Source organism: Neovison vison, chromosome 8, assembly GCF_020171115.1.
Source record: "Neovison vison isolate M4711 chromosome 8, ASM_NN_V1, whole genome shotgun sequence".
Lineage (NCBI taxonomy): Eukaryota > Metazoa > Chordata > Mammalia > Carnivora > Mustelidae > Neogale > Neogale vison.
The window spans coordinates 15,421,721-15,448,262 of record NC_058098.1 but is presented as its reverse complement, the minus strand read 5'-3'; the positions used below and the strand labels follow the sequence as shown (position 1 = coordinate 15,448,262).

General features: G+C 56.4%; 1 protein-coding gene across 1 annotated transcript in view; it reads right to left on the bottom strand.

Moving 5' to 3' along the window:
* ADA (adenosine deaminase) overlaps positions 1–26,542 on the bottom strand; it is a 27,679-nt gene extending 1,137 nt beyond the window's left edge. Inside the window, exons 1-11 of the mRNA XM_044262981.1 lie at positions 26,455–26,542; positions 15,866–15,927; positions 10,274–10,396; positions 5,498–5,641; positions 4,705–4,820; positions 3,540–3,667; positions 2,742–2,813; positions 2,556–2,657; positions 2,239–2,303; positions 828–957; positions 107–209 (exon numbers count right to left, since the gene is read on the bottom strand). Of these exons, the coding sequence (XP_044118916.1) occupies positions 107–209; positions 828–957; positions 2,239–2,303; positions 2,556–2,657; positions 2,742–2,813; positions 3,540–3,667; positions 4,705–4,820; positions 5,498–5,641; positions 10,274–10,396; positions 15,866–15,927; positions 26,455–26,487 (1,078 nt within the window). The 5' untranslated portion in view covers positions 26,488–26,542. The remainder of the gene's footprint in view (positions 1–106; positions 210–827; positions 958–2,238; positions 2,304–2,555; positions 2,658–2,741; positions 2,814–3,539; positions 3,668–4,704; positions 4,821–5,497; positions 5,642–10,273; positions 10,397–15,865; positions 15,928–26,454) is intronic.

Below are 26,542 nucleotides of genomic sequence, written 5' to 3'. Positions count from 1 at the left end.
CACCTCCCCAGAGGGGAAGGAAGGGCTTTTTGTAGGAAATCCCACAAAGCCAGGTCAAGAGCCTCCCGGGCAGGTCAAGAGCCCAGAAGCCCAGCCAGGAACACACCTGCAGCGGCCAAAGGTGGCATCCCATAGGCTTTATAGAGCAGGTCAAGAAGCTGCTGCTTCTCATCTTCCGGGAGGAAACTGGACTTCGCCGCGTTGATGTTCTACAAGGGCCAGAATGGCAAATAATGTGAAACCAGAGAGCATGGAAGAAAGCCTTGACAGTCTAGTGATGTGCCATCCTCTTCAATGAGCATGGCAAATGATTAAGCTCACTGTGGGGAAGGACATGTCCCATGTCACCTGGCAACAAGTGCCAGAGCACAGACCGTGGGGTTCAGTGCTCTTAAAGTGCCATGACATGACACAGGGATGAGAGAAGGAAGCTGGAGAAACTGGAGACCAGGCAGGATATGTGGGGCCAGAGAGATTCCCGCAGGGACAGATTTGGGGTATCAGCCCCTGAAATTAAGGGCTCAGCCTGGGATCTATGAATGGCTGGAAAAGTGCGTGCAGAATTTTATAGCCGAGCACACCGTTCTGGGAAGAGAGGTGACAGCTTTTAATGGATTCTTTGCAGGCACTCGACCCAAGCAAAGACTGAAAAACCTGCTCCTTGATCAGTGTGCCAGCCCTAGAACTTGTCCCTAGAAGGCCCCTAACTCTAGGACCGGCAGGGGTTGGCCTGGTGAGGCAAACACCTCACCTCCAGTGCTAAGACCTGAAGGCCTCACGCGCTCCCAGGACCAAGAGTCAAGGCCGCCAGAGTGACGCCCACTCACCAGTCTCTTGAACTCCTCTTCGGTGAAACCCATGCTCTGTTTGGTCATCTGGTAATCCGTTTCCAGGGTGGACTTGAAGATGAGTGGGTCGTCCGTGTTGAGTGAGTAGTTAGCCTCGTCCTGTTTAAACCTGGATGCAGGGGTGAGGGGGAGAGGGAAGAGCCGCCTGTACTCTTACGTGAACAGTGCCTGCCGCCAAGAGCCCGCAGCCCCCTACGACCTGGAAGAGCTGCTCGCCGTACAGGGGAAGGAAGTTGGGAGAACTCAGCTGACCTGTCCGACAGCACAGAACTAGCATCTCCAGACTTGAGCCCACCCAGGCGGGCCAGAGCCGGGCAAAGGCAGAAGAGGAACAGGTAGAGTGGGGGCCTAGGGAGGCTGAACAAGCAGCATGCCCTCCGGCTACCGCCCTCTCCAGCCCTCGCCTTCACTGCCAATGATGGGAGAGTCGTCCGTACCCCCTTCACCCTTAATCCCACTAAGATTGACTTTTCAACCACCCCCCATGGAAAGGGCTCCTGGCACCCCAGATCCCCGTCGCCTTACACCCAGAAGGCCTCCTCTGGCTCTTTACTCAGCTTCTGTAGAGTTTTACACTGTTGACTGTTCTTAAAACCCTTTTTCTTGATTTCTCGGACCAGTCTCTTCTGTCTGTCCCTTCAGTGTCACTGTCCCGGGTTCTCTCCCCGGCCCTCTCGTACCACCATCTCCTGAGGCTGTCGCTTCAACAATCGAATCTGTGCAGCTGATTTCACACACCCGTCTCCAGCCCACAGGCTGTGTGCCCGTGTGCCTCCAAGAACCTCCCCGCGGACACTCTGCCGGTACCACACACTCCCCTGTCCTGAAGCAGACCTCATGACCTCCTTGTAAGAACAACATCAGAGCCCAAGATCCTGCCGTTAAGCTTGGCCTGACCGTGGTCGCCCCCTGTTCTTGCCGCCTTCTCCTGTGTCAGGAAAGGGTGGTTTTGCCCTCCTGAGGCCTGATGTGGCTCCCAGGGCCCAGTCACAGAACAGCTGGAGGAAGGACCAAGGCCTCTAGTTAGATGCTAGGTTAGGAGCAGGGACCACGTGACCTGGAGAGCCGCCTCTCCCAGATGCCCAGGAGGCAGGGTCTAGAGTGTGGAAGCCCCCTCCCCCTTGGGGCAGCAGGGTATTCTGCCATGACTGCTCCATGAGAGGGCCCCCCCAGTTCTGCTACTTAGGACCTGGGCTCCCTCAATCATGTCACGGCACACCGAGCTTTGCCCTCATCTTACAGATGAGGACAGCAGCACCTGCTTCCCAAGGACTCGAAGAGATTTCCTAGCAAGAGGCCCCGCCTGGGCCAGGACCCAGTCCCTCCACTTCCTTCCCACCCTCGGCTTTCCTGGTACAAAACTGAATGGGCCCCAGGGACCGGGCCTCACCGAACCACTGGGTGCTCCGTGTCCGACTTCCAGGCGCCTGTGAGGTAGCTGGACCAGGGGCACACCTGGAAGAGCAGGTGGGTGGCTGGCCCACGTGTCCCCCCCAAGCCACGCCACCCCCCACCCCACCTCGTAAGCCCCTCGGGCTGGAGCCACACCGGCCTCCCGGCCGCCGAGTCCCATGACTTCCATCCTGCCACCTCTGCCGGTGGGCGGCTCTGAGGCCCACGGCCCACTCCTGCCGCGCTGGCCTGGCTCCTGGCACTCCCGGTGCCCTCCTGGCTTCCCAGCTGTCCTCCCACCGCCCGGCCGCCCACCTCGAAGTGCATGTTCTCCTGCAGCAGCCTGGCGTAAAGGGCCTCGTCCTCCAGCGTGTGGTAGCCATGGCCCAGCCTCTCCGTCTTGAGCGTGTCCACGGCCTGCAGAGAAGCGGAGTGGAGCCCAGGACGGGGTGGCGGGGGGGAAGCGGGCGAAAGGCCCCCAGGCCGGCCCAACCTCCTCACCTCTCTCACCACCTCCGCGGAGCCCACCTCCCCTGCGTGCACGGTGCGGTGAATGCCGCTCCTCACAGCCTCCTGCAGGGGGGACAGGCGGTCAGGGACGGCCTGGGGGAGGCCCCCGCGGGCCCAGCCCCTGCCACACTTCAGCTCCCCGTTTCGGCAGGCTCAAGCCAGGCCCTTCTGCAGTTAGCTGACCTGCTTCAGGACGGGGAAGCCGGGGTTTCTGTTTGTGTGATCCTAACTTAAGCCACGGCTGCCATTTACTAGACGGTGACCGTGGGTCAGTCACCGTATGAAAGGGCTCAGCCACGTTACCTAATCTCCACAAACACTCCAATACCTGTTTTACAAGAGAAGAAACAGGCCCAGGAAAGTAACAGGACGGTGATCAAACAGGAAAAGGGGAGCCAGGCTCTGAGTCAGGGCGGTAAAACTCCAGAGCTCTGGCCCCAGAACCCACGCTCCAGGCCCGGGGACGGAGTGCGTCGTCGTGAGGCTTTGAATGTTCGCTCCGACTCGGTCATCCCAACAGATGGAACAGCAGCCCCAAGAAGGGACAGTCTCACCCAAGGTCACACGGCAAATGACAGGCAGAAACGGGCTCCCACACAGGAGTGCCCACACCGGATGGGAGCTTCTGCTTATACAAATTCCCAGTTTCTAGCACCCCCGAGACCCCACCACGGCGCACTGGAGGGAGCATGGAGGTGGCCCCAGCCTCCCCTGTCCACGTGACCCCCTCCCTCCTCCTATGGCTTCCCCGGTGCCAGCCCATCCCTGCCTCCTTCCCCGGGGCCCTACCTCGAAGGCCTTCATGTGTCCCGGGAAGAGGCTGCTTCCCTGGATGGTCTCATCTCCAGCCAGGTCCACGGCCACCACAGACTGGTGCCGGTACTTCTTACACAGCTCCACCACCTCCGAGGACCAGCCTGTGGGCAACACGCCTCTGCTGGTGGCCCCCAGAAGTCCCTCTGCTCCCCGTCCCCCAGCCCAAGCCTAGCTCCTCGCCGCCTCACGGTGCCGTGGCCTAACCCCATTTGGCAGAGGAGGAGACAGAGGCTCCCCGCGATTTCACAGAGAAGCCCAGAACCGCACTCGTCATACTGCTGACCGGTTCTGGCCTCTTAACTAACCAAGTCCTCACGAAGAGTTTAAAAATGACCAGTCGCAGGCTCTGGAGCCAGAGGGCTGCGTGTGCACGTGTGCGCCCGACGCCGTCCCGACCGAGGGGCAGGAGGCCGCCCCTCTCTCAGCCTCAGCCCCACGCCCAGCCGAGGAGGCTCGGCGACGGCAGCCCGGCCCCACAGGCTGCCACGGGGACCGCGGAAGCCCACGCAAGTCCCCCTCCACTTGCGGGCCCGTCGGCGGGCGGGAAGCCCTTGGCACGCACTGCCCGCTGGAGCAGAGACTGAGCAGAGACGGTCACCGGCCGTGACGCAGCTGCGGTCCGAGGAGGTGGAGGGACGTGTCCAAAGTCACACCGTGGGGCTCTGCACACCATGGAAGCTGGAGCTCTAGACGCCTGACCAGCGTATCTCACGAGCGAGACCCTTGGAGGCCCTAGACGGCAGACCTGTCTGTCCACAAGGCCTGTGGCCCACGCAGGACGAGGCCTGGCCCCCAGGGTCTCAAGGGAGGACCGTGGGCTCATCAGAACCTGGCTTAGATGGTTTTTTCCGATTGTTCAGGTTCCTGTGGTTTTTTGCTTCCTAAATGCAGGTCATGTGGCTGGCAGGCCTGGTCTGCCCAGGGAGGAGGGTCGCTCTGCTGCCAGGAGGTCTGAGCCTGCCCACGGCAGTAGGCTCCAGTGACTGCAAGAAGCCCCGAGGTCCTGCCAATGGGCTCCACAAATACCATGGGGTGGGCGCATGTGGGGACCAGACGTGGCTCCAGTGCCAGGCTTGGGGGGGCGGGGCGGGAGGGTGTGTCAGGGCAGTGGCCAGGGGCGGGGCTGAGGGGTACTCACAGGGCTGGTGCCGCAAACAGCACAAGATGGACCGCACCTTCACCCCGAAGTCTCGCTCTCCCTTCTGCAGGCTCTGGCTCACCAAGGCCACCACCTCATCCGGGGTGAGGTCGCCCCTGTGTGCGGAGAGGAGCAGCGATGGGCCAGAGATAAAGGAAGGTCTGAAGGGCAGCCCTGGGACAGGGACATGGCGGGGTGTTGGGGGCAGAGAAGGACGCCTCTTGGAGAAGCAGCTCCAGCCGCTGCGAACCCACAGGCTCTGGGGAAAGACCTGGCCCCCAGCCCTGGCACAACCCCCCACTTCCTGCTTGCGTGGGCACTTCCAGACTGGAAGGTGTGTGGGGTGATGAGTTCAGGCCCAGTCCTCCCCCACGGACGGGGGCTGCTGCTAAGCCTGCCAGGTCTGATTCCCACGCATCCACAGCTGTCGGAGTCCTGGCTGGAAGGGGGCGAGGAAGTCGGCTGATGGCACTCAGAGCTCTCTGGGGTCCAGACAGTGGGCAGGAACAGGCCACACTCGCGTCAGTGACAAGGTTAGAACAGGACACATAGAAGCCCCTAGACAAGGGGGTTACTATTCCTAGATTGTGGGCCTGTGTCCGGGGCAGGGAAACATAGCCAGACACTTTTACCAAAGGTCAAAAAATTTTTAAAATTAGCCCAGGTGAGGGCTAGGAACCATGTCTCTTGCGAAAGAGTTAAACCCATCTTTCTGAGGCCACAGACAGGACCACGGAGCAAGAGGAGGTCCAGGGCTCCCACGAGTCGGGCCGCCCCAGCAGGTATTACTTACTCGGGCTGGTTCCAGGGGATTGGCTCCACTTTGGAATTAGCCAGCAGGTGCGGGCTGTAGCGCACCTCCACGTACACCACACCCTCCTCGGCCTTCATCTCCACGAACTCATAGGCAATCCTTTGAATGGCCTCCCGGCAGCCCCTGGGAAGGGAAGAGAGGGGTTGGGGACAACCTTCCCCAAGTCTCTTGGGAGCTCCAGGAGCAACAGGGCTGTTCCCAACCCGTGGCAGCTCAAACCCACTTCTGGCCCCCAGCCCCAAGTTCTGGTAGCTGTTGGAGAAGATCCTAGAAACAAGGCAGGGCCTGTCAGTTCGACCTCCAAACTACTTGCCATTTCTTGTCCCCTCCACCCAGGTTCTAACCACCTCCTAAATAGATCTCCATGTCTACAGGCTTGCCCCTCCAACTCCGTTTTCCACACAGCAGCTAGAGCAATCTTTTTAACATGTGAATCAAACATGCGCCTCTCCACTCTGAACCCTCATGGCTTCCACAAGGCCTGCAGACTCGGGCCCCAGACCTTCCATTCTATGAGGCCACCAGAGCCTTCTTTCTGTCCCAGCTACAATCAGGCCTGTTCCCAGGTCGGGGCCTCCATGCTCGCTGATCCCCCAGCCGGCAGGGCTCTTCCCCGTCCTACACTCCCCATTTAGATCCTGTTCCAGCCCGGCCTCCGAAGGGCTCCTCTGCCGTTCTCTACCTGTTCCCCTGGGAACAGGTCTCATTGCTTATTGGTCAATTTCCATCTCTCCTACTAGAATGTAGACTCCATGAGACAGGGCTCTTTCCCTCAATCGTGTCATGGCTGGGACCCCTCAGGACGGAGCCCAGGATGTAATGGCCACTCAGATGTTTGCTGGCTGATGGGCGCAGGTCAGCAGGGGAGAGAAACGAGAGAACACGGGCACCACACACAAACAAAGACAAGTGGGATTGCACCAGACACAAAAGCATACAGCAAGGGGAGCCTTCAACGGAGTGAAAAGGCAACTACAGTGAAAGAAAATGCCTGCAGACCCAATCTGACAGGGGCTAATGCCCCAGGAACTTCCAGCCCCCAATGGCAAAAATACCACATCATCGGATTAAAAATGGGCAAAGGACCCAAATAAACATTTCTCAACAGGCGTACAAATGGCCAACAGCTTCATGGAAAGGTGCATTTCCCTGGAGATTAGCATCACTGATCACCAGGGAAATGCAAATCAGAACCACAAGGACAGATCACCCCACACCTGTTAGTGTGCTACAGTCACCAAGTGTCGCTGAGGACAGACGGGAACAGGGACCCCTTGTACGTGCTGGCAGGAATGCAAATTGGTGCAGCCACCGTGGAGAACAGCGAGCAGTCTCCTCAAGAAACGTTTAAAAAGTTACCATACGATCCCGAAGTCCTACTTCTGGATCTTTATCCAAAGGAAATGAAGTCAGTATCTCAGATATCTGTACTACGTCGTTCACTGCCGTATTATCCACAACAGCCAAGACGTGGCTACAACCTAAAGGTCCGTCGACAGATGAATGGATAAAGAAAACGTCACACACACACACACACACACACACACACACACAGAAATATCATTCAGCCTCTAGGGAATTCTGCGATTTGCAGCACAGATGAACCTGGAGGACATCACTCTAAGTGAGATCAACCAGACGCAGAAAAACAAATCCTGCGCCATCTCACTTGCACGTGGAATCTAAAATAGCCCAACTCATAAAAGCAGAAAGTAGAACATAGTCGGGGCAGCTTGAACAGGGGAAGAGGGAAGTGGGAGATATCGGTCAAAAGGTACAAAGTTTCGGGGCGCCTGGGTGGCTCAGTGGTTTAAGCCGCTGCCTTCAGTTCAGGTCATGATCTCAGGGTCCTGGGATCGAGTCCCGCATCGGGCTCTCTGCTTGGCAGGGAGCCTGCTTCCCTCTCACTCTCTCTGCCTGCCTCTCTGCCTACCTGTGATCTCTGTCAAATAAATAAATAAAATCTTTAAAAAAAAAAAAAAGGTACAAAGTTTCAGTTCTACGAGTGGAGTTTGGTTCTGGAGATGGAATGTGCACATGGGGATTACAGTTAACAATACTGTAGCATTCTGGGCGCCTGGTGGCTCAGTCCTTAAGTGTCTGCCTTGGGCTCAGGTCATGATCTCAGGGTCCTGGGATCAAGCCCCACATCGGGCTCTCTGCTCAGCAAGGAGCCTGCTTCCCCCTCTCTCTCTGCCTGCCTCTCTGCCTACTAGTGATCTCACTCTGTGTCAAATAAATAAATATACTTGAGATTTGCTAGGAGGGTAAATCGTGAGTGTTCTCACACACACACACGCAGCCAAAGCCGACGGTAATTATCTGCAGTGATGGATATGTTCACTTAGCTGGACTGTGGTGATCGTTTCACAGCATACATGTATATCAAAACACCTTAAACACGTAATTTCTACTTATCAATTCTACCCCAATAAAACTAAAATGAGAGGGGAAAGGACGCAGACGGATAAATCCAGAGGGTACCCTGGGGTGGGGCAGAAACCCGGGACTCCTAAATCCTGGTTCCCACACTTACCTGTTACAGGCCTCCGGTTAGTCCCCCGACACTTTACAGCAAATGTTACTGTGAGGACAAAGATGCTGAAGTTCTGAAACTCACCTGGGCCAGTGCTCCAAGTCAGAGAGACAGACCCTTTAAGTATTTTAGTTGTTGAGTGTTGGCTCTAGAAGCAAGGCACACATCAACCTGCCAGGGCCACACTGAGTGGTATCAGGTGACCATGAGCTGGGCCTAGCTGGAAGTTTCCACCTCGAAGGGTGAATACAGAATGGTCACCCGAATGTGGGGTGTGCATGCAAAGGGCCTTAGGGAAACTGGCCACGCTCAGGAGAAGGGTCACTGGAAGCACCATGCTTTTGAGGATAAGAATGAGCAGCTGCTGTCTTCCCTGGCCTAGATCTGGGACCTCAGGCCTGCTGCAGGGGAGCTGGCCCCCCAGGAAGAGGGCGCCCGACCTCCCCCAGAGCGCTGGCACACATTCACTGCACAGCGACCAGCACTAGGGATACAGCAAACAAGGTAGACAAAATCCCTGCCCTCCCGGAGCCTACAGTTAAGCACGAGAGACAGGTAAGTAAGTGAAACACACAATCTACAGTAGGTTAGGTGTGAAATGGTCTATGGAGACACATAAAACGGGCGGGGGGGGGGGACTACGAGTTTCAACGGAACCATCAGGGAAGGCCTCACTGAAAAAGGAACACTTGAGCAGGCCTGAGAAGGAGGTGAGGAAGCTAGCCACAGGGCATCTACAGGGAAGAGCATTCCAGGCAGAGGGAACAGCATGCACAGAGGACCTGAGGTTTGGAGTGTGTTTGTTGCCCCAGGTGCCACAGGAGGCCCACGCTGTGGGAGAGAAGTGAGCAGAAGGATAAGGGCAGAAGATAAGAGCTCTCATCAGACTCCTGTCTGATGGTGGATGGTGGCAAGGGCGCAGTATGGACATCAGTCTTACGGGCAGAGCCCCAAAGGCCAAGCAACTCAGAAGGAGATGATGCCAAACAGCCTGGTCATCTTGGGCCTTCAAGGAGCTGGGCATCTTCTGTCTTGTGGCCAGAGGGACAGGGGCTGCCTTGGGAGTGACATGGGAGAGGTGCCTCCGCCTGTACAGAAGCCCCAGCCGTGTGTATGTTCTGGGGAGGGGGTGTCCGGGGAGATAGGACCGGTGTCTTCAGGGAGGTGTGTGCGTGTGCGTGTGCGTCTCTGCTTACCAGGGCCAGGGATGGGGACAGGCGGTGTTTTCCAGGCTGACTCCAAAAGCTTCTAGCAAGCAACTTGACACACATCTTCCTTCCGCAGAACTCCTCCTACCTGTCCTGCCACTTATCCAGCCAAGGGCCTCCATCTGCCTCGCAGACCTTCAGCAGTCACCCAACAACCCCTACTTGGCATATGCTCCAAACCTTCCCTCCTCCGGTCTAGCCCTCCGGACTACATTACACCTCTATCCCAAAGCCTGGGCCATGCTTCCTCCTCCAGGCAGCTTTCCCTAACTGCTCCCTGTCCATTTGCCTCGTCCCCTTCCTGAGCTCTGGCAGCAGACTGCAGAGGCCTGCCTCGTGTCAGGAAGCTCAAGGAGGCCTCCGGGTGGGATCTGGGCCTCACCCCTTCCAGCTGTGTGGTCCTGGGCAAGCGGCTACCCTCCCCTGAGCTTTCGTTTCCTCCTCTGCAAACGAGGAGTGTGTCCACCTGGCGGGACCACCGACAACTACGAAAACTACAGTTCTGAGTGCTGTACGCACAGTCTTCCAGACCTAAGATGGAAGGAACAAAAGGGACTAGAAAAACAGCTGTGCCTGGCTGTCCATAAAGGTAGCAACCGTCTTCCTGGCAAGGGGGAGCTTGGTGAGGCAAGTTCTACGTCCATTCTAAACTCCAGCCCCAGGAGGTAGACAGGATCACAAGCCCCATGGTCTGGATGAGGGAACAGAGGCCCAGAGAGGGTAAATTTGCCCAAGGTCACAGTTATTTCGTGAAAGATTCAGGCACTAGGATGCCAGCTTTTGACCTCACACTGTCACTTTCCTGTAGAAGTTGAAGAACTTTCTAGACATTATGCCCACTTTCCAGAAGGGAAAAATCAAGGCCTGGAGAGAGTCACACAAGTACACACAAGGATAAGCTGCAAAACTGGGGCTTCTGAGCACCTTCTCCCACCCCGCAGTGAGAGGCGCGGGCAGCAGGTGGCAGGCACAGCCGGGGTGGGGCGGGGCGGGGCTGGGGGGCTGACTCACGCGATGGTGGGCATGTAGTAGTTAAACTTGGCCAGGAAGTCCGGGAGGCTGAGCGGCTTGTCCATGCCGATGATGTCCCGCAGCTCCTCCACTGTCTCCGCGGGGAGGGCAATCCCCCTCTTCCTGGGAACAAAACAGTGAGGGCAGTGGGCTGCAAACTCCTCCTGGGGACCAGAGCAGAAAAGCTGGGGACCTCTTCCTCCAACTCCTCCCATTGAACAGATGGGAAAACAGAGGCCTGGGGCATATAGAACCCAGGCTGGAATCCTTCCAGCACCCCTCCCCCCACCAAGTTCCCAAGGTCATGACCAGCCAGGGAATCTCAAGGGGGACACCGGGGGTTGAAGTCTGTATGCATACATGTACACACGCACACTCACATGTACACATGCATGCCCCTGGTGCCTGGGAACCGGGCAGCTGCTAGGGCAAGACCACAGTTTCCTCCTCAGCCCTGGAGTGGGTAGAGCCAGCTGGTCCCCGGCCAGGTCAGAGGTTATCAGGGCCATAACTGCAGCACCACAATGCCCGGGGCAGGGGCCGGACTTCCCACCTCCGCCCTCCATCCGGCTGGCCTGCGTATGGGAGAGGCCTGCCCAGCCCGTGAGCTGGGAGAGGGTCCAGCAGAGACTCCCAGGAATGTGTGCACTGGCCCCCTCCCTCCGAGCATCTCCCCTCTCCGCCTACAGACCCCGGCGTGGGGCCTGCCCACAGCCGCCCCTGGGCCTCCTCCTCCCCGCCAGGGTCAGCGAGGGTGAGCCAGGCCTGCCTCCCCTACAGCTCTCAGTCCCCCCGGCCTCAGTTTTCCCACTTTGAAGACGAAAGGAGCAGGCAAAGAACACCAGACATCCAAGAAATGCTTCCGCCACGAAGGGACAAGGCAGGAGACAGGAGGAAATTCCGAGGAAACAACGCAGGGAACAGAAGAAAACGTAAAACCCTTACAGCGGAGCATCTCTGGGACGGGAGAAGAGCTTCCTCCCCGGAAACAAGACCCCCCTCTCGGTCAGGGGGCCCTGAGAGGAAGAGAATGCTTCTGCAAATCGAAATGAATATGGGCCGGTCATCAGGATGTAATAAAATGAATGGAAAATACAGCGGGGAAACTCCTCCAGCAAGTAGAACAAAAGAAGATTTAAAAAAAAAAAAAGAGGAGCAAACAATTATGGAAATGAGGTGATTAAATCTGGTTCAAGCATCGCGTTATCCGCAAAGCAAGAACAGAGGATGGAAGGGGGGGGTTGTCAGGGACACTGGGGAACCTTGGTCCCTAAAATACTATGATGCTTCCTGACATAAATGCATGTCCCCCGAGCCCCCGACACAGGCCCTCCTCCCCTGCTGGGGGTCCCAATCCCTAGGAGTGCCCCCCCAGCGTGCAGTCAGCCCCCTTCCCCACAACACGTGCTTGGTCCTCTGGTCACACTATGTGTGAGGCCCCCGACAGTCTTCCTCCAGCTCCCTCGACCCCTGCTTCCTGGTGGGGCCCTTCCTCCTGACTGTTCTTACAGACCCTCCCTTTTACACACCTGCCCACAGAAGCTCCTCCCCTTTCATGGTTTTCAGCCAGAAGTCTCTACTTCCATATACCACCACTTGAGGGCTTATGATGTCCTGGGCACTGGACAGATAGCAGTGACCGAGACAGCCCCAGGTGTCAGACCAGCCCCCCCATCTCATCCCCCCTCCCCCCTCCCTGCCCTATGCTCCATGTTTCCAAATATAGCTCCACCATCCACCGACCCAGCTGCCCAACCCGGGGCAGGGGCCTCCCCCGGGCTCCTCTGCCTTGCCCACCAGCCAGTCACATCTCACTTATTTTACTCTCTGAAGGCCCATTGTGCCTACCCTCTCCAGCCTCTCTCCTCATCAGCCACCAAGAGATCTTTGACCACACAGAGTGGTCTGGGAAGGCTGGTTAGAGGAGGGGACATTTAAGCAGAATTAGAAGGAACAGAAGGGGCTCCAGGCCTAAGCTGGGAGCGGAGGCAAAGGCAGGGCAGCTGGAGTTCAGAGTGGGGTCAGTGGTAGGTGAAGAGCCAGAGGGCAGGCAGAGCCTAGTGGAAGCTTCGTAGAAGTTTGGGCCTGATCCCCAAGGCACTGGGAAACCACTGAAGGATTTCAAGCAGGGGAGTGGCATGAAGAGATTTAAGAGCTCCTTCCGGTTGCCGTGTGGGTATCAGATCTGAGAGCTACTGCAGCAGTCCTAGCAGGAAACAAATAGCATGAGACACTCTTTGGGATCTTACACGGGACTGGGCCTCCAGAAGCTGCTCAGGCCAAGCTGTAATGCTCTGGTCTGGGGCCCAAAGTTGAGGCAAAGAGGAGTTAATCCTAGGGCCCTAGGTCCTCCTGCCACCCACAGCCACTTGGCAGCAGAGGCTCCCCTGGGGATGACCAAGTTTGGTCATCAGATGCTCCTTATACTCCCAGTTAGCCATGCCTCAGCCATTGCTCTTCCTGCCATGGTGGGGGATGTGCCTACCAGGAGCCTGGCCACAGAGAGCCCAACGAGAAGGAAGAGCCAGGCTATGGAGTTCCAAGTCCATCCCCTGCTGTATGCGCCAAATCACCCAGGAGCAGAGCCATCCCATCCAAGGACCTCTGCATCCTTTTCAGTAACACAGATAGCTACGGTACAGAGAAGAAAGGAAGTAGTTTACATGCCCAGGGTCACACAGCAACCCCCAAAGCCTGATGGACTGGTTCTGAATCCCAGCTGGGTTCCTTAAAGGCTGTGTGACCTTGGGAGAGTTACTCAACCTCTCTGTGTTTACCAAGTCTGGCAGGGTTGAGGAACCTCCAGTGTGGATTAAGGAGGAGAGGTCAGAGAGGCAACTCAGGCTTTGCTGGTCTTTAAAGGCTGTGAATGGACCTTGGCTTTGACTCAGAGTCAGCTGGGAGTGTGGGAGGGTTAGAGCTGGCGAGTGACTGGTCAGACTAGGTTTTAAGACAGGTGTTCTGACTCTAGTACTGCAGGGACAGGAAATAGGGGAGGCCAGAGTGGCCACCTGGACACCAGCCAGGAAGCCATTGCCATTGCCCCGGTGAGGGATGCTGGTGGCTCAGGCCAGGCTGGTCAAGGGAGGAAAGCGGGGCCAGATTCAGAATGTGCTGTGGCAAAAGAGCAGACAGGTTCACGAAGGAGACGGAGAGAGAGGTAGAAGCCCCGGAGAGGACAGAATCACAGGAGCTAAGGGAAGAAGGAGGTAAGAACATAGTCAGCGGAGGCCCACATCACAGAGGCAGAAGACCGGCCACTGGATTTGGCCAGAGGGAGAGAAGGGCTTCCTTCTTTCTCTCAGCCCACCACCACCGGGAAGTCCTCCGGTGTGTTTACGGGCTTCCATAGCCAAGTCTGACCAACTCCCAGACCCCCTGCCTGCTGTCCTCAAGCTTGGATTCCAGCTGGCACCCATAACACCCTGCCCCATGGGCCCACCGAGGCACCTCGACTGCTCCCGAGATACCAAGCTGTGGGGGAAAACAGAAGATCGGACCAGCCTGCCCATGGGGGCGGTTCCTCTCCCTCCTCCCTACCCTGGACTCCGGCCTTCTTGCTCCACTAGTAAGTGCTCTCTGACCCCTTAATGAGAACTCAGTAGGCAGTCCTAACCTGGTGCTTGATAACCTACCCAACAGCCTCATCTGGGGCAATGGCTGGTACCTGGCATGGGCAAAGGACGGGCAGAGATAAGCCAAGCAGCTTCACCCCACTTAGCCAGAGCCCTCGCTTATCGTTAAGACTATCAAGAAGTGCCTGGAGCGAAGTGGTTTCGGGGCACTGCTTCATGTAAGCCTCTCGCTGGCAGGAGTAATGGCCAGGGGCGTGGACTCGGGCTCACACCCGTGCTCCCTAGGTACGTCCCCTCACCCATCACGGCTCCGTGTCCTCCTCCATAAAACGGGGCCACAACAGTACCACCCCGCAAGTTGGCGTGAGGATTCAGCCCATCGGCACCGATGCAGCGCCTCGGGGAGCACAGTGAATGCTGACAACTGACGTAGGGGAGTCAAGAATTAAATCAGTAGGGAGAGAAAAAAATCAGTAGCGACTTCCTAGGGCGAAGGGAGGGGTCTGTGAAAGTAGGAGAAGGTGGAGAAAAGTGTTCTTGGCAGAACTCTGCCTCAGGGAGTTGGAAGAGATGCTCCAGAGAGCTGGGGACAAGCGCCCCAGCCTCACCACGTCTCTGGAGCAGCGGTGTCTGGAAACTCGGGGGACCGGGGCTTACGGAGCTGCGTGTCCGCATCTCGGTCTGCAGCAGAAGTGCTCCGGGCAATGAGAGAGGCGGACTCCTTCCAGCTCCAAATGGAGGGAGTGTTCAGCCAACAGGTGGGGGCACAGTCTGTGGAGGGGGGGGGAGCAGCAGGGATCCCCCTCTTCTAGGTCAGTTCTGGAGGGAGGCCCTGTTCCTCCCCCTCAAGCTAGAGGCCAAGGTCACAGTGAGAAAACAGTGTGCCCATATTTAAATTCAGACCCTCTGACCTCTAAAACCCCTGTTGTTAAACAGGGGACCCAAGAGAGGGTCCACCATGAGCCCTTGAAGTGGGGAGGAAGCGGCAGGCACCCCTCCCTGGGGGCCCCAGTGACCCTCCTGCCCATGCGACCCGAGGCAGGAAGCATAGCCTTACTTAGAAGGTGAAGATGGGCCCCAGAGGAGGGGCTGCCTGTCCACATTCCCCAGTAGGCGACTGCCCTGGTGACACAGGGAAAGCCTTGGAGAGGAGAGGGCCCTGGGTCAATTCTAGACTCTACTGTTTATTGTCGCCTTGGCCTCCAGCAACTGTCTTTGCTTTTCTTATTTTTTTTTTTAATTTTTTTTTTTTTTAAGATTTTATTTTATTTATTTGAGAGAGAGAGACAGTGAGAGAGAGCATGAGCGAGGAGAAGGTCAGAGGGAGAAGCAGACTCCCCATGGAGCTGGGAGCCTGATGTGGGACTCGATCCCGGGACTCCAGGATCACGCCCTGAGCCGGAGGCAGTCGTTTAACCAACTGCGCCACCCAGGCGTCCCTGTCTTTGCTTTTCTGAGCCCCTGGCTCTCCTCAGTGAGATGCGGATGGCAGCACCGTCCTTCTCTGCGGAGGGATTAAATTTGCTGACTCAAGGAGGGCACTCAGCCTGGCAGCTGGGCACTAGGAGACGCTCAACAAATGGTCCCGGCGTCCCGTGCGGGGCCATCACCTCTGCCACAGCCTCTCTGCAGAGTCCCAACACAGTGACTGCTCAGCCCTGGGAACGGCCTCCTCTTGTGAGTGTGTGTTTGTGGGGGTATGTGTGTGTACATGCACGTACTCAAGCACCTGCAGATAAGGTAGGGTAAGCTCCTCCTGGCCCCTTGGCATCAGCAGGACAAGAGTCAGAATCAGGGAAAGCAGAAGCCTTGGGCTGTGGGTCTCTGGCTCAGAGCTGAGGGGCCATTTCTCCACAGGCCACCTTCTTCCGGCCAAGGGGCCAGCTTCATTCCATGGGGATACAGGAAGGAACGCCAACCCTGGAATGTTCCAGAGGCCTCTAGGTTGAGCCATGGAGCACACCCCACCCAACGTCCCCAGATGCTGGGGAGGAAGGTCTCTTCCCTGTGGACTTACCTGCCATAGTATAAGATGGTTTCAGGCTTGATGGCTCCGTCCAGATGGACGTGTAGTTCCACCTGCAAGGGGGCAGGGGGAGGAAAAAAGGGGGGGAGGTGAGAACAAACACCCATGAATGTCAGCAGGACTGCAATAACCATGAGTCCCCCTGATTGGACACTTGCCACAGGCGCTCCACTAAGCTCTGAATACACAGCATTTTGTTTCCTCCTCATCTGTTGGGCGGGGGGGGGGGGATGGTTAACAGTCATCTCTAGCTCTTTCAAGGTTAAGACCACAGAGGCTCAACCACAGTTGAGTCTCAGGAAGGTTAAGTAACTTGACCGAGTTCACACCACAAGCCATTGAGGCAGGAACCCCACACAGTTCCTCTGTTCTTCACCGCGGCTGGGAAATGGCAGAACCAGAACCCCTAGCCCAAGCCCAAGGCCAGTGCCCTTACACCCAAGGCCAGCCCAAGGCCAGCCATGGAGCCCCAGCCACTGTGCCGGCAGAGTCTGCTCTCCGCCCACTAAGCAAAAACCAACTCTAACAAAAAGTGTTGAGTGCAGACTTCCTGGGCCTGTGACTACCCCACAGCGGGTTTCAAACACCCAGACTCTGTTTTCCAAAGTTGGTGTTACATAAGCCCTGTTATCAGGAATCTACAGGCACAACACAGGATCTTTCCGTACTCCAGAAAGGGTCCTGGATACTCGGCCATCCTGGTGATCGTTCCCTACGTGCGCAGGGCCCCGCAAACACTGCTTGGTGCACAACGCCAGGAGGTTAAGGACACGGGCTTTGGAGACAGCCCATCTCCGGACTCCCAGCTCCGCCCCTTGGCCCGCTGTGTGATCTCAGCCCCTCTGTTTCCTCAACTGCAAAACAACAGGGTATTTCTGCCTCCCTGTCCGCGAACAACCGTAAGGATTAAAGATAACAATAACACACCGCACAGGTAGACAAGGGTGGTTTATAAGTCCGCCTCTCAGCCAGGCCATCTCCCAGGAGCTGGGAACCACAACAGGGTCTGGGAGACACAGGGAAGGGGACTTTCCCTGGACCAGGGGGAGACCTAGAAACTCCACTGACATCTGCCAGGTTGGGGTCTTCCCTAGAATTTGGGGACCTGGAGGAGAAAGTCACTGCCCTGGCGAGGGAGGAAACTATAGGCCCGCTGAGGCTGACAGGCACAGAGCTGCTTAACCTGCCTCCGAGCAGGAGGTCCCAGTAACCAGACCTCTCCAGACGTCACCCAGCCTGCAAAGGACCCAGCAACACTCCCCGCCGGGCGCAGAAGCAAGGGAGCTGTTGGATTCCCTGACAAAACAAGTTCAATGCCCACTTAGCTAAACGTTCATTATGTTCTCAAAAAACATTCAGCATTGGGAACAGTGAAGCTTCCAGCCCAGGGAACTGCCAAGGAGTTGTGTGACCTTGGACAGGGGCCCTCCTCTCTCTGAGCCTGCAGGGTTTGTTGTCCTAAACCCACACACACAGCACACCGCCCTACTGAGGATCTGGCCAGAGAGGGAGGATACTCTGGGGTTACATCTGGAATCCTGGCTCCTCCACTCACTCCCTGGTGGCCTGGAGAAAGTGACTTCACTTTTGGTGCCTCGGTATCCTCATGGATCCAATGGGGAGGAGACAATGCCTTCCTCCTAGGGCTTTGTGAGGCTTGACCACGTTCACGCGTGTAGTGTATGAGCCCAGCACTTAGCACACAGCAAATGCTAAAACAGCATCCGTGAAGAGGCCAGAATTCACCAAACTGCCAAGTGCTAGGGATGGAGAGCAAAGCTCAATGCATAGAGTCCCACTTCTGTGATGCTTATGGTCCTGCCAGGAAAGAGGCAGTACATAAACGTGACAGATGTAGTCACAAGCCTACAAAAGGGCTAACAAACAAAAGACCTCACCCAGCTCAAGGGCCAACAATGGCTTCCCAGAGAAAACAGAGCTTGAGCCAAGATCCAAAATATGAAGAGGAGCCAACCAGGCAAAGGCAGGCCAAGAAGGAAGGCAGGAAGAGCATTCCAGGCAGAAGCAACAGCACGTGCAAAGGCCATGTGGTAGCGAGCCTGTGGTACAGGGGAGGAACTGAAACCTGGTTCTGAGAAGGGAGGGATCATGAGTCTGGACAGGCTGCGGGGTCACCGAGGCCACAAGGAGTCATTTTAGCTGAAAGCACAGAGAAGCCACGACAGGGTTTGAAGCCAGCTAGAGGGCTAGGCGGGCTCAGAGCAAAGCAGCAGGAGGCTACTGCACTGCGGTCCAGTTTATGAGAGAGGATGGTGCTCTGGACCAGGGTGACAAGACAGATATGGAAAAGCAGAGGGGTGGGGTACAGAAAGAGGGGTCAAGGAGGAAGCCCCAGGTCAGGCCTGAGTGGGGTGGGTAGTGATTCCCATGCTCTGGACACTACCCAGGAAGAAGCCCAAGTGATAAGGGGGAAGGAAGGACAGGGGTGTGGGGAGAGGGACACGGTCAGTTTGATCTTAGGGATGTTTGGCTGGGACGCCTTTGAGTCCTCCAATGTAAAAGGACAGAGCCAACGCATGGGAAGTTCTAGCGCGGTCAGACACCAGGCTGGTGATGCAAGTACGAATACGGACAGCTGCAGCCAAGCCCTTGAACAGGCTCACTGGGGAGAGTGGGTCAAGGAAGGGGTGGGGGAGGAAGCCTCCAGAAGCACCAGCACCCAGTGGCTCTGCAGGAGAGGGGGAGCCCAGAGAGGAGTCGCCAGACGGGCAGGAGGGAAACCAGGAGGAGGGTGTGTACAAGGCAAGAGGCTGTCTGACTGCAAGGGGCGGTGGCAATGCACTGGGTCAGTGAGACGGCAGCCCCCCAAACAGGTCTACTTCCGAATCCCCAGAACCTGTATTACTCCCGTGGTGGAAAAAAAAGAGAGAGAGAGAGAGAGAAGTAGTTTAAGGACTTGAGGAGTTTATCCTGGGTTATCTGGATAGTGCAATTACCCACCTCCTTATGAGGGAGGCAGAGTTTTGAGCGAGAAACTCCTAGAAGAGGCAGCAGCAACCTGAGCTTGGAGGCAGACGGGAGCTGTGTGGTCACCAGCCAAGGATGGCCCAGAGCCACCTGAAGCCGGAGGAGGCAACAAACAGATCTCTCAGAGGACGTGGGACCCTACCAACGACACCTTGATTTGGCCTTCTGTCTCTAGAATGGGGAGATTACATGGTTCTAAGCTACCGGGTGTGCATGTGGTAATTCGTTACAGCAGCTACATGAAAGGAAGACGGCCAGGTCCGGCCAGAGGTCAAGCAAGAGAATAGACACATGTCCCTGGGGCCAAGGCCACAGGGCACTGGGCCCAGAGGAGAGGTACTTAGCCCTGGCTGACCATGAGGAACACCTGGGAAGCTTTGGAAAGTCGCCTACGCCTGGGCCCACGCTGGTCCGCAATGTCACAGTCCTTCGGCCTGGGCCTGAGCATGGGGTTGTTGCTAGTTTTCAACGCGCAAAGCCAAGGTTGAGAACTACTATCCTATAGGGAGTGCTCCAGAGGCCAGAGGGGGCAAATCCATGCTGGAATGGAGTAAGAAATAAGTAGAGGTAATAAAATGGAGAAAGTGCAGAGTCTCCTTTTCAGAATTTCACCCCTGGAGGGGAAGAAAGGGCCAGAGAAAGGACTAGAGGCAGATGGAAGTGAAGAGAATGGCTTCTCTGGGCAGTGGGAGTGACTGGGGCAGGTTGCAAGGCCATGGGCGAAGAGGGGTTACAGGAGACAATGACAGAGAAGGGACAAATCAGGAGGTGCTGAGAGGAGGAGCAGACGGGGGTGGGGGGTGGGAAAGGAGGGAGGACAGAGAAGGGCCCGGGCAGAGGAACTTGGGTCAGGAAGCAGGGAGGGAACTGGCTTGATATGGAGAATGAGATTCATGGGGCGATAGGTCGCCACAGAAAGTCAGCGGGTGTTGGGCAGGGAGTGGTCACAGGTCACAGGTAAGGGGACCCACTGAAGGGTTTTGGATCAGGAGGCACCGTGTAAAAGCTCTTTCTGGCTGCCTTACCCTAAGTAGGGGAGAGGGAAGCCAGAACAGAAAACAGGGCTGCTCAGTAGTGAGGACAAGAGATAAGTGCCCACGGGGAGTACCTGCCCGCAGCTCCAGACGCAGGAGGTGCTCCCCAGTGCAGCAGAGCAGGGGAAGTGGGACTTGAAGAGCCAGCCGAGAAGCAGAAAGCGAGAGCACCCCCGGAGACAGCGAGAGGAAAGCCTGCTGCCCCATCATGCCCCACCATGCCCTACAGGTCCCCCCCACTCCTGGGGCTTCCTGGGAAGCTGTCCCGACACGTTTCAGGGGAGAAGCAGAGGCAACAACCACCCTTAGGTAGCTCAACCTCAGGCAAGCCTCCCATGGAACTTTCTGGAAAATAGCCACTACCCATGAAGACGTCTGTCTGCACCCCCCAGGTGACAATGGGGTGTAAGCTCAGAGATGGGTGGAGACCCTGCTCGGCTGTCCCCATTCAGGGAAAAAGAACAGCAGTGTCCTCTGATTATTGAGTATCTACTATGTGCTGGACCACATACAGACATGAACTGATTCCATCCTCACGACAGTGAAGGCAGAACTTGACGACCATTCTGCAGAGGGGGAAGCTGAACTCAAAGAAGGGATCCAGGAGCACAAAGGCAGGCAGGGACGGAGTCAGCATTTGAACCCAGGTCTGAGTCCCAGCGCTCTTACTACGCTTTGCCGGCAGGCCTAGCCTCAGAGAGGCTGTCAGGAGCCCATTCAGCGGTACCAGCAGCTACTTCTAGTTACCAGGTCCTTTACCTCAATTAATCTTGACCCCGAGGCAAGGTGCATGTTAGCCCTGGGCTGCCGACTGGGGGTTGGGGGAGTGGGCATGGGGACGGTAAACTCGTAGGAACTTGGCCGCCTGCCCTGTGCTGCCCAGGCTGATTGCCACAGAGCTGGCTTAGAACCCCAGTTGCTCTACCTCTAAGCCCAAGTCCTGCCCAGGGGCCACACCCCTGCCCTGTGCCCAGCCTCCTGACATCTCTGCGGGGGGAGTCTCACCCCTACTCCCCTGCACTTGCTCTCCAGCAGGCTGACTTGGCAAGCACCTCACAGAGCTGCAGGAAATCCCAGAGAGGAGTAGGAAACATCCCCAGTGACCAAATATTTCCTAAGCCCCACTAGGTGCTGGGCACACTGGGGAGGGGGTGAGCGAACACGTTAAGTCTTACTCTCAGGAGAGGTCAGCCAGCCAGTCAGCCAAGGCCCGGGGAGGTACAATTCACACACCCGAGGTGTTGAGGCAGATCCAGGGCAAGGTCACAGGTCATGAACTCCTGGGCCAGACACTTTGAGATGGAATTCCCACTCCTAACTGGGAGGCTGTATGTCTTCAAGGCACGCCGGAGCAAACTACTTCTTCCCAGGCTCCCCCAACCAACCATCTGGTTCTGGGTTTTCCAAAATGCTGACTTTTTATATTCACTTACCATAGCTGTCTCCCTAGGAGTTTCCTCAAAGTGGGGTCATTATGCTGCGTCTTTGGGGTTTAGGACCATGCCCAGCACAGCCAAAAGCGCTTAGTACACATCAAATGACCAAGAGCTGTCTTAGGTCAGCAGTGCGGTGTCCTCTCCCCGGAGCAAGGTAAGGACTGACCAGCGCCCCTGGGCCTGGAAGAGAAGCCCCCAGAACCCAGAACCCAGATGAGCCGCAGGAGCCCTCCCTCCCCTCCAGCCAGCCAGCCTCTCTTTCCTTAGCCGGGCTCTTGGCAGTGAGCTGCGGGGTGCCAGGGGTCAGTGCCCACCACGGCCTCTCAGCAGAGAGGTAAAGCCAGGAGACAGAGCTGTCCTGGGTTGACATATGACATATTGTTTTGGTCACACTTCCTCTACGAACTCCCACAGCTCGCCCAGCGTTGGTGCCTCCTGCCGTCTTGGGGCCTGACTGAGCTCTCGGTTGCTGCTGGGAGCCTCCCCCCCACCCCCCGGAGGTGTCAGAGCAGGGAGGGCAGGTCTTCAGCCAGGGTCACATCTCACGGAGTAACAGCCTAGGAACCCCCAACACAGCTCTCCCCAGCTGTCCAGACGGAGACACAGAGAAATTAAGGAATGAGCCTCAGGCCAGACTAATAAGTACCAACAGCCGGAAGCTGTTTGAGTCAAAACCCGAGCTTGTAAACCCACAATCCACTCCCTTCATCCTGCTATCAGTGCTGAGTCAATGCTGGGAAAAGTCTAAAGGGGACGGAGAACAGTGACAGGCGTAATGATGGACAGCGGCCAGCACCGGTGTGCCCCACCCCTTCCCGGCCTGGAGACCAACTGGATTCCCATTGTAAAGATGGGAAAACTCGTGTTCTTCCCCCCGTGGTCACAAGGACCCCAAGGCTTGTGTTTCCCCTCACCTTGCTCCTCTAGGATCCCAGAACCCTAAGGGGTGAGAACGAGCCTGCCCCGAGTACATATAGGCTTGAACCTCACTGTGGCCTCCTGGCTTACTTTTGTCCCCAGTCCAAAGCCAGTCACAGTGCTCCCTTCCCTGCCCCAGGAGGGCAACCCCATCGATCACTGGATAGGGAGACACATTCCTCCAAGCTCACAGGGCCCCTCGCCATCCAGGCCAGGCCAACCCCAAGGTCGGATGCAGAATCAGGAGTGTGGTCAGCCTCCCCTACCTCACTGTGTGACCATGGGCCCCCTCTCTGGTCCTCACTTCCTCTGTCAAACAAAAGGCTTCCTTGAAACCCAGTCTCATTCATTCCCTTCCCTCCAAAGTGCCCTGTGAGTTATAATGGGTTAGGCAAGCTCCTTGAGGGGCTTTTTAAAAATAGGTGGCTCTGGGTACCTGGGTGGCTCAGTTGGTTAAGCGTCTGCCTTTGCCTCAGGTCATGATCCCAGGGTCCTGGGATCGAGCCCCGCATCAGGTTTCCTCCTGGGCAGGGAGTCTGTTTCTCCCTCGACACCTCCCCCTAACTCATGCTCCCTCGCTCTGAAATAAATAAAATCTTTAAACAGTAAGTAAAAAATAAATAAAAACAGTTGGTTCTTTGCTAACCAAAAAGCAACAGAAGGTCAAAGCCATGCTAACGGTGGGCTTTTCGGTGGCTTTTGCGGCAGGAAGTCAAGAGTAGGAAACACTGTGGGGGTAGGAGGCTTCCCAGAGGGCCCCAGTTGGTGGGGGAGGGGGGCGTACTACAACCCCAGGGGAAGGAACAGCACCCTTAAGGGCCTGCTGCCTGCCAGCCAGGGGCTTCACATGTGCCACTCAGCACAATGTCCCCAGGAACCCATGGACTTGACTTAAAAAACATTTTTTAAGACTTTATTTATTTGAGAGAGGTAGAGAGAAAGCACAAGTAGGCAGAGCAGCAGGCAAAGGGAGAGGGAGAAGCAGGCTCCCCACTGAGCAGGGAGCCCGATTCGAGGCTCGATCCCAGGACCCTGAGACCATGACCTGAGCTGAAGGCAGATGCTTAACCGACTGAGCTACCCAGGCACTCCATGGCCTTGTATTTAATCAACCCATTTTTACAGCGAAGAAAGCGGAGTTTCAGAGAAATGTTCACCTGAGCTCTGTGGCTGCCAAACAGAGAGGCGGGGGCCTACCCCCCAGTCTATCTGAGGCCCAAGGTGACTCTGAGTCCACCCCTCGCCCCAAAGTGGGACCGGCCAAATGACAAGGGAGTGGACAGTATCGATTTCGGTTTTAGGTAGAAATGGGTTCAAGTGTAGCTCTGCTTTTCCGGCTGTGTGACTTTGGAAAGTGCCTTCCCCTGTCTGAGCCATTTCCTCCTATAGAAGGGAAGAGGAATCATCTTAGAACGACACCACAAGCATTAAATGAGTATATGCAAATCAGTTAGAACAGTGCCTGGTACGGAGCAAACATTCAAAAAGGAGAAAGAAAAAATGATGTGGGCAGGGTGCCTGGCTGGCTCAGTCAGTAGAGCATGCGACTCTTAATCTCAGTTGTGAGTTTAAGCCCCAAGCTGGGCATAGAGCCTACTTAAATTTACGTGCGAGACTTAGCCCCAGTTCTCTGCGTCAGTGAGGGACAGCGTAGAAACTGTGCTTTTCCAGCCTGGGCCGGCTCACTTGCTGCTCTACAGCTTTGAGATGCTCATTTTGTGTGACCTTGGACAAGTCACTTTGCTTCTCCGTTTCCTGGTCTGTTAAAGGGGGAGGAAGAGATCTACCTTGTCCAGTTGTCCGGAGGACTGGGATGTAAATGACGGAAGGTGCCTGGTACCCACGGTGATTACAGAAACAGGCATGTGATCAGCATTGTCCTCCATGACAAAGAACTCCTGAACACCACGGGCTTTCCAGCCTTGCCTCATGTAGAAATAGAATGATAAGGGCCAACCCTCCACCTCCCGGGTACCTCCTCCAATGCCCCACAGGTGCTCAGAAAGCATCTCTTAGAATAACACAGTCAAACCAGGGAGGCAGCCACGTAGGGTCTTGCTACTCCAAGTGTGGTCTGTGGTCCAGCACGGTCAGCATTGCCCATGAGCCTGTTAGAAGGGAACATCTCAAGTCCAACCCCAAACCTCCCAATTCAGTATCTGAATGTTAACAAGGCAGTCAGGTGACTTGAGTACCCATTGAAGTTTACAAAGCACAGCCTTGCTCTGCCTTCTTAAAGCTGGCCAGGTCCTGGGCCTCACCTAGTAGTAGGCATGAGAAGCCAAACAGCCCAGCAGAAGCTCCTGTCCCGGAGGCCCCCACGAGGGGCACCAGCACCTCCATTCCAAGGGCTTCTGCAAAGGCAGAAAGCTGGAAATCTGGCTCCGGGATGTTTGAAGCCAGGCGGCCTGGGCTCAGTCCCAGTTTGGCTGTTTCCCCACTGTGTGATCTGAGCCATCATTAATCTCTCTGTGCCTCTATTCATCTGTATAATGGGATGATAACAACCTCACAGGGTCCTTGCTAGAATCAAAGGAATTAATGAAAGTAACGAGTTCAGAACAGTACCCGGCACAGCAGAATAACAACTTAATGAGCTCCAGCTACTAATACTAGTTCTCATTAGGATCTGCCCCACCCACGGGAAGGCAGGGAGCTGGCTCTGGTCGCAGTGGCTGAGACACGCTCGTTTTTGCTTCTCCTGCCAGCTCAGGCACGTTTCCTCCTTGTGCTGTAAAACTGAATCACATCTCCTCTACACAGTGGAGAGCACTCGCCTTCCCTCTCAAGCATCCCTTGGTGTCCCTCTGGACACTCCCAACCAAGCAGGTGGGGCCCATTTCCCAGGTGTGGAAACTGAGGCCCAGAGAGGGGAAATAACCTGCCAGCCTGAAGCAGGTAGGATTGGGTGAGACCCAAAAATGGTAAGACAGGCCCTCCCTCGATGGGCTGTGACAAGTGTTGCAAGGGCGGACTGGGTGTATATAGTAAGTTCTACAGAAGCATTGCCTCTCACTAATCTCCGAATTCCAATTTCACTTCCGGTCAAGGGACTTTGTCTATGGTCTCAGGATTCACATCAGGGGAACCACCTTCCCAAGGGCAGGTGGGATCCAAAAACATTTTTTAAAAAGGAGAGAAAAAAAAAAAACAACCTTCACAAGGAAAGAAGCTTCAGTGATGGGACATCCAGACTAAGCATAGAGGTGCGGGGCGGGGTCTGGCAGGAGGGCTCCCCAGCTCACAACAAATGGCACAGGTAGCTGAGCCTATGGTGGGGGCAGTAGCCGTGGGGGCTGGGCCATACCTCCTCCAGGGCTGCCCACCCAACCCCACACCCCTGCACTCCCATACACACATGCGATTCTCACCAACGCTTGTGATACCTGCCATCATCCCTCACACCTCTTTTTCGGAGCGGTAAGTTGAGTCTGATTACAGCTCACTCCTTCCCATGACCCCCCACAACAGTCTCAAATCCTGCTAGCTGACTCACTCTGTTGGACAGACCCCTGGACCCCTCCCCTCCTGAATCTCAGTGCTCCAAAGCTGGCCAAGTGGGCCCAGACCCTCCCTGACGCAGCCGCTCCCAGGCCACAGCTGGTAGGAGGAGGGACCACAGAGTTATCCCTTGAGGCCAGTGGCTGTGGCCTGGCCCCGAATGAACCTAAGGTCCACTCAGCCCCTAGCAGGGAGAGAGGGGTGTCCTGATCCCCTCCCTCTGCTCTTCGGCGTGGTCCTCCTGACCGGCACATCCACAGACCTGAGCTCCTTGGCTCACAGAACCATCACAGTGCTGGACTGTAAAGCTGTTTCCACAACACTTGAGGTGCCTATGGATGTAGACACTGGGCCCCATTTTACAGCCGAGGTCCAAAAAGTCAAGCCCCCTGCCTAGTCTCCCACAGCTACCCAGCGCTGGCGGGGTCCCAGGTCCATTTGACAGGTAGTGAAACTGAGACTCCGAGAGGCCAAATCAGGGGCAGAAGCAGAACGCGGAAGCCAGTCGGGGGCGCCTTGGGGTTCGGGACCCTCTCTGCTTCATTGTTTCTCATTAAACTGCCCGGCAGCAGCGAGGGCCTGAGCTGAAGAGAGGAAGCGCCTGCAGGGGCCCTGGTTCGCTCCCGGGCTGTGGACGCCCCTAAGCCCTCCAGCCAGACCAGAAGCCAGACCCCCCCGGACCCCGAGTCCCGTCCGAGCTCACTTTGGGTTTGTCGAAGGTGGGCGTCTGGGTCATGATGCCAAGTGTGCGCCCCTGCGCTCCTCCCTCCGCCGGTCGGTGCTCACTCCAG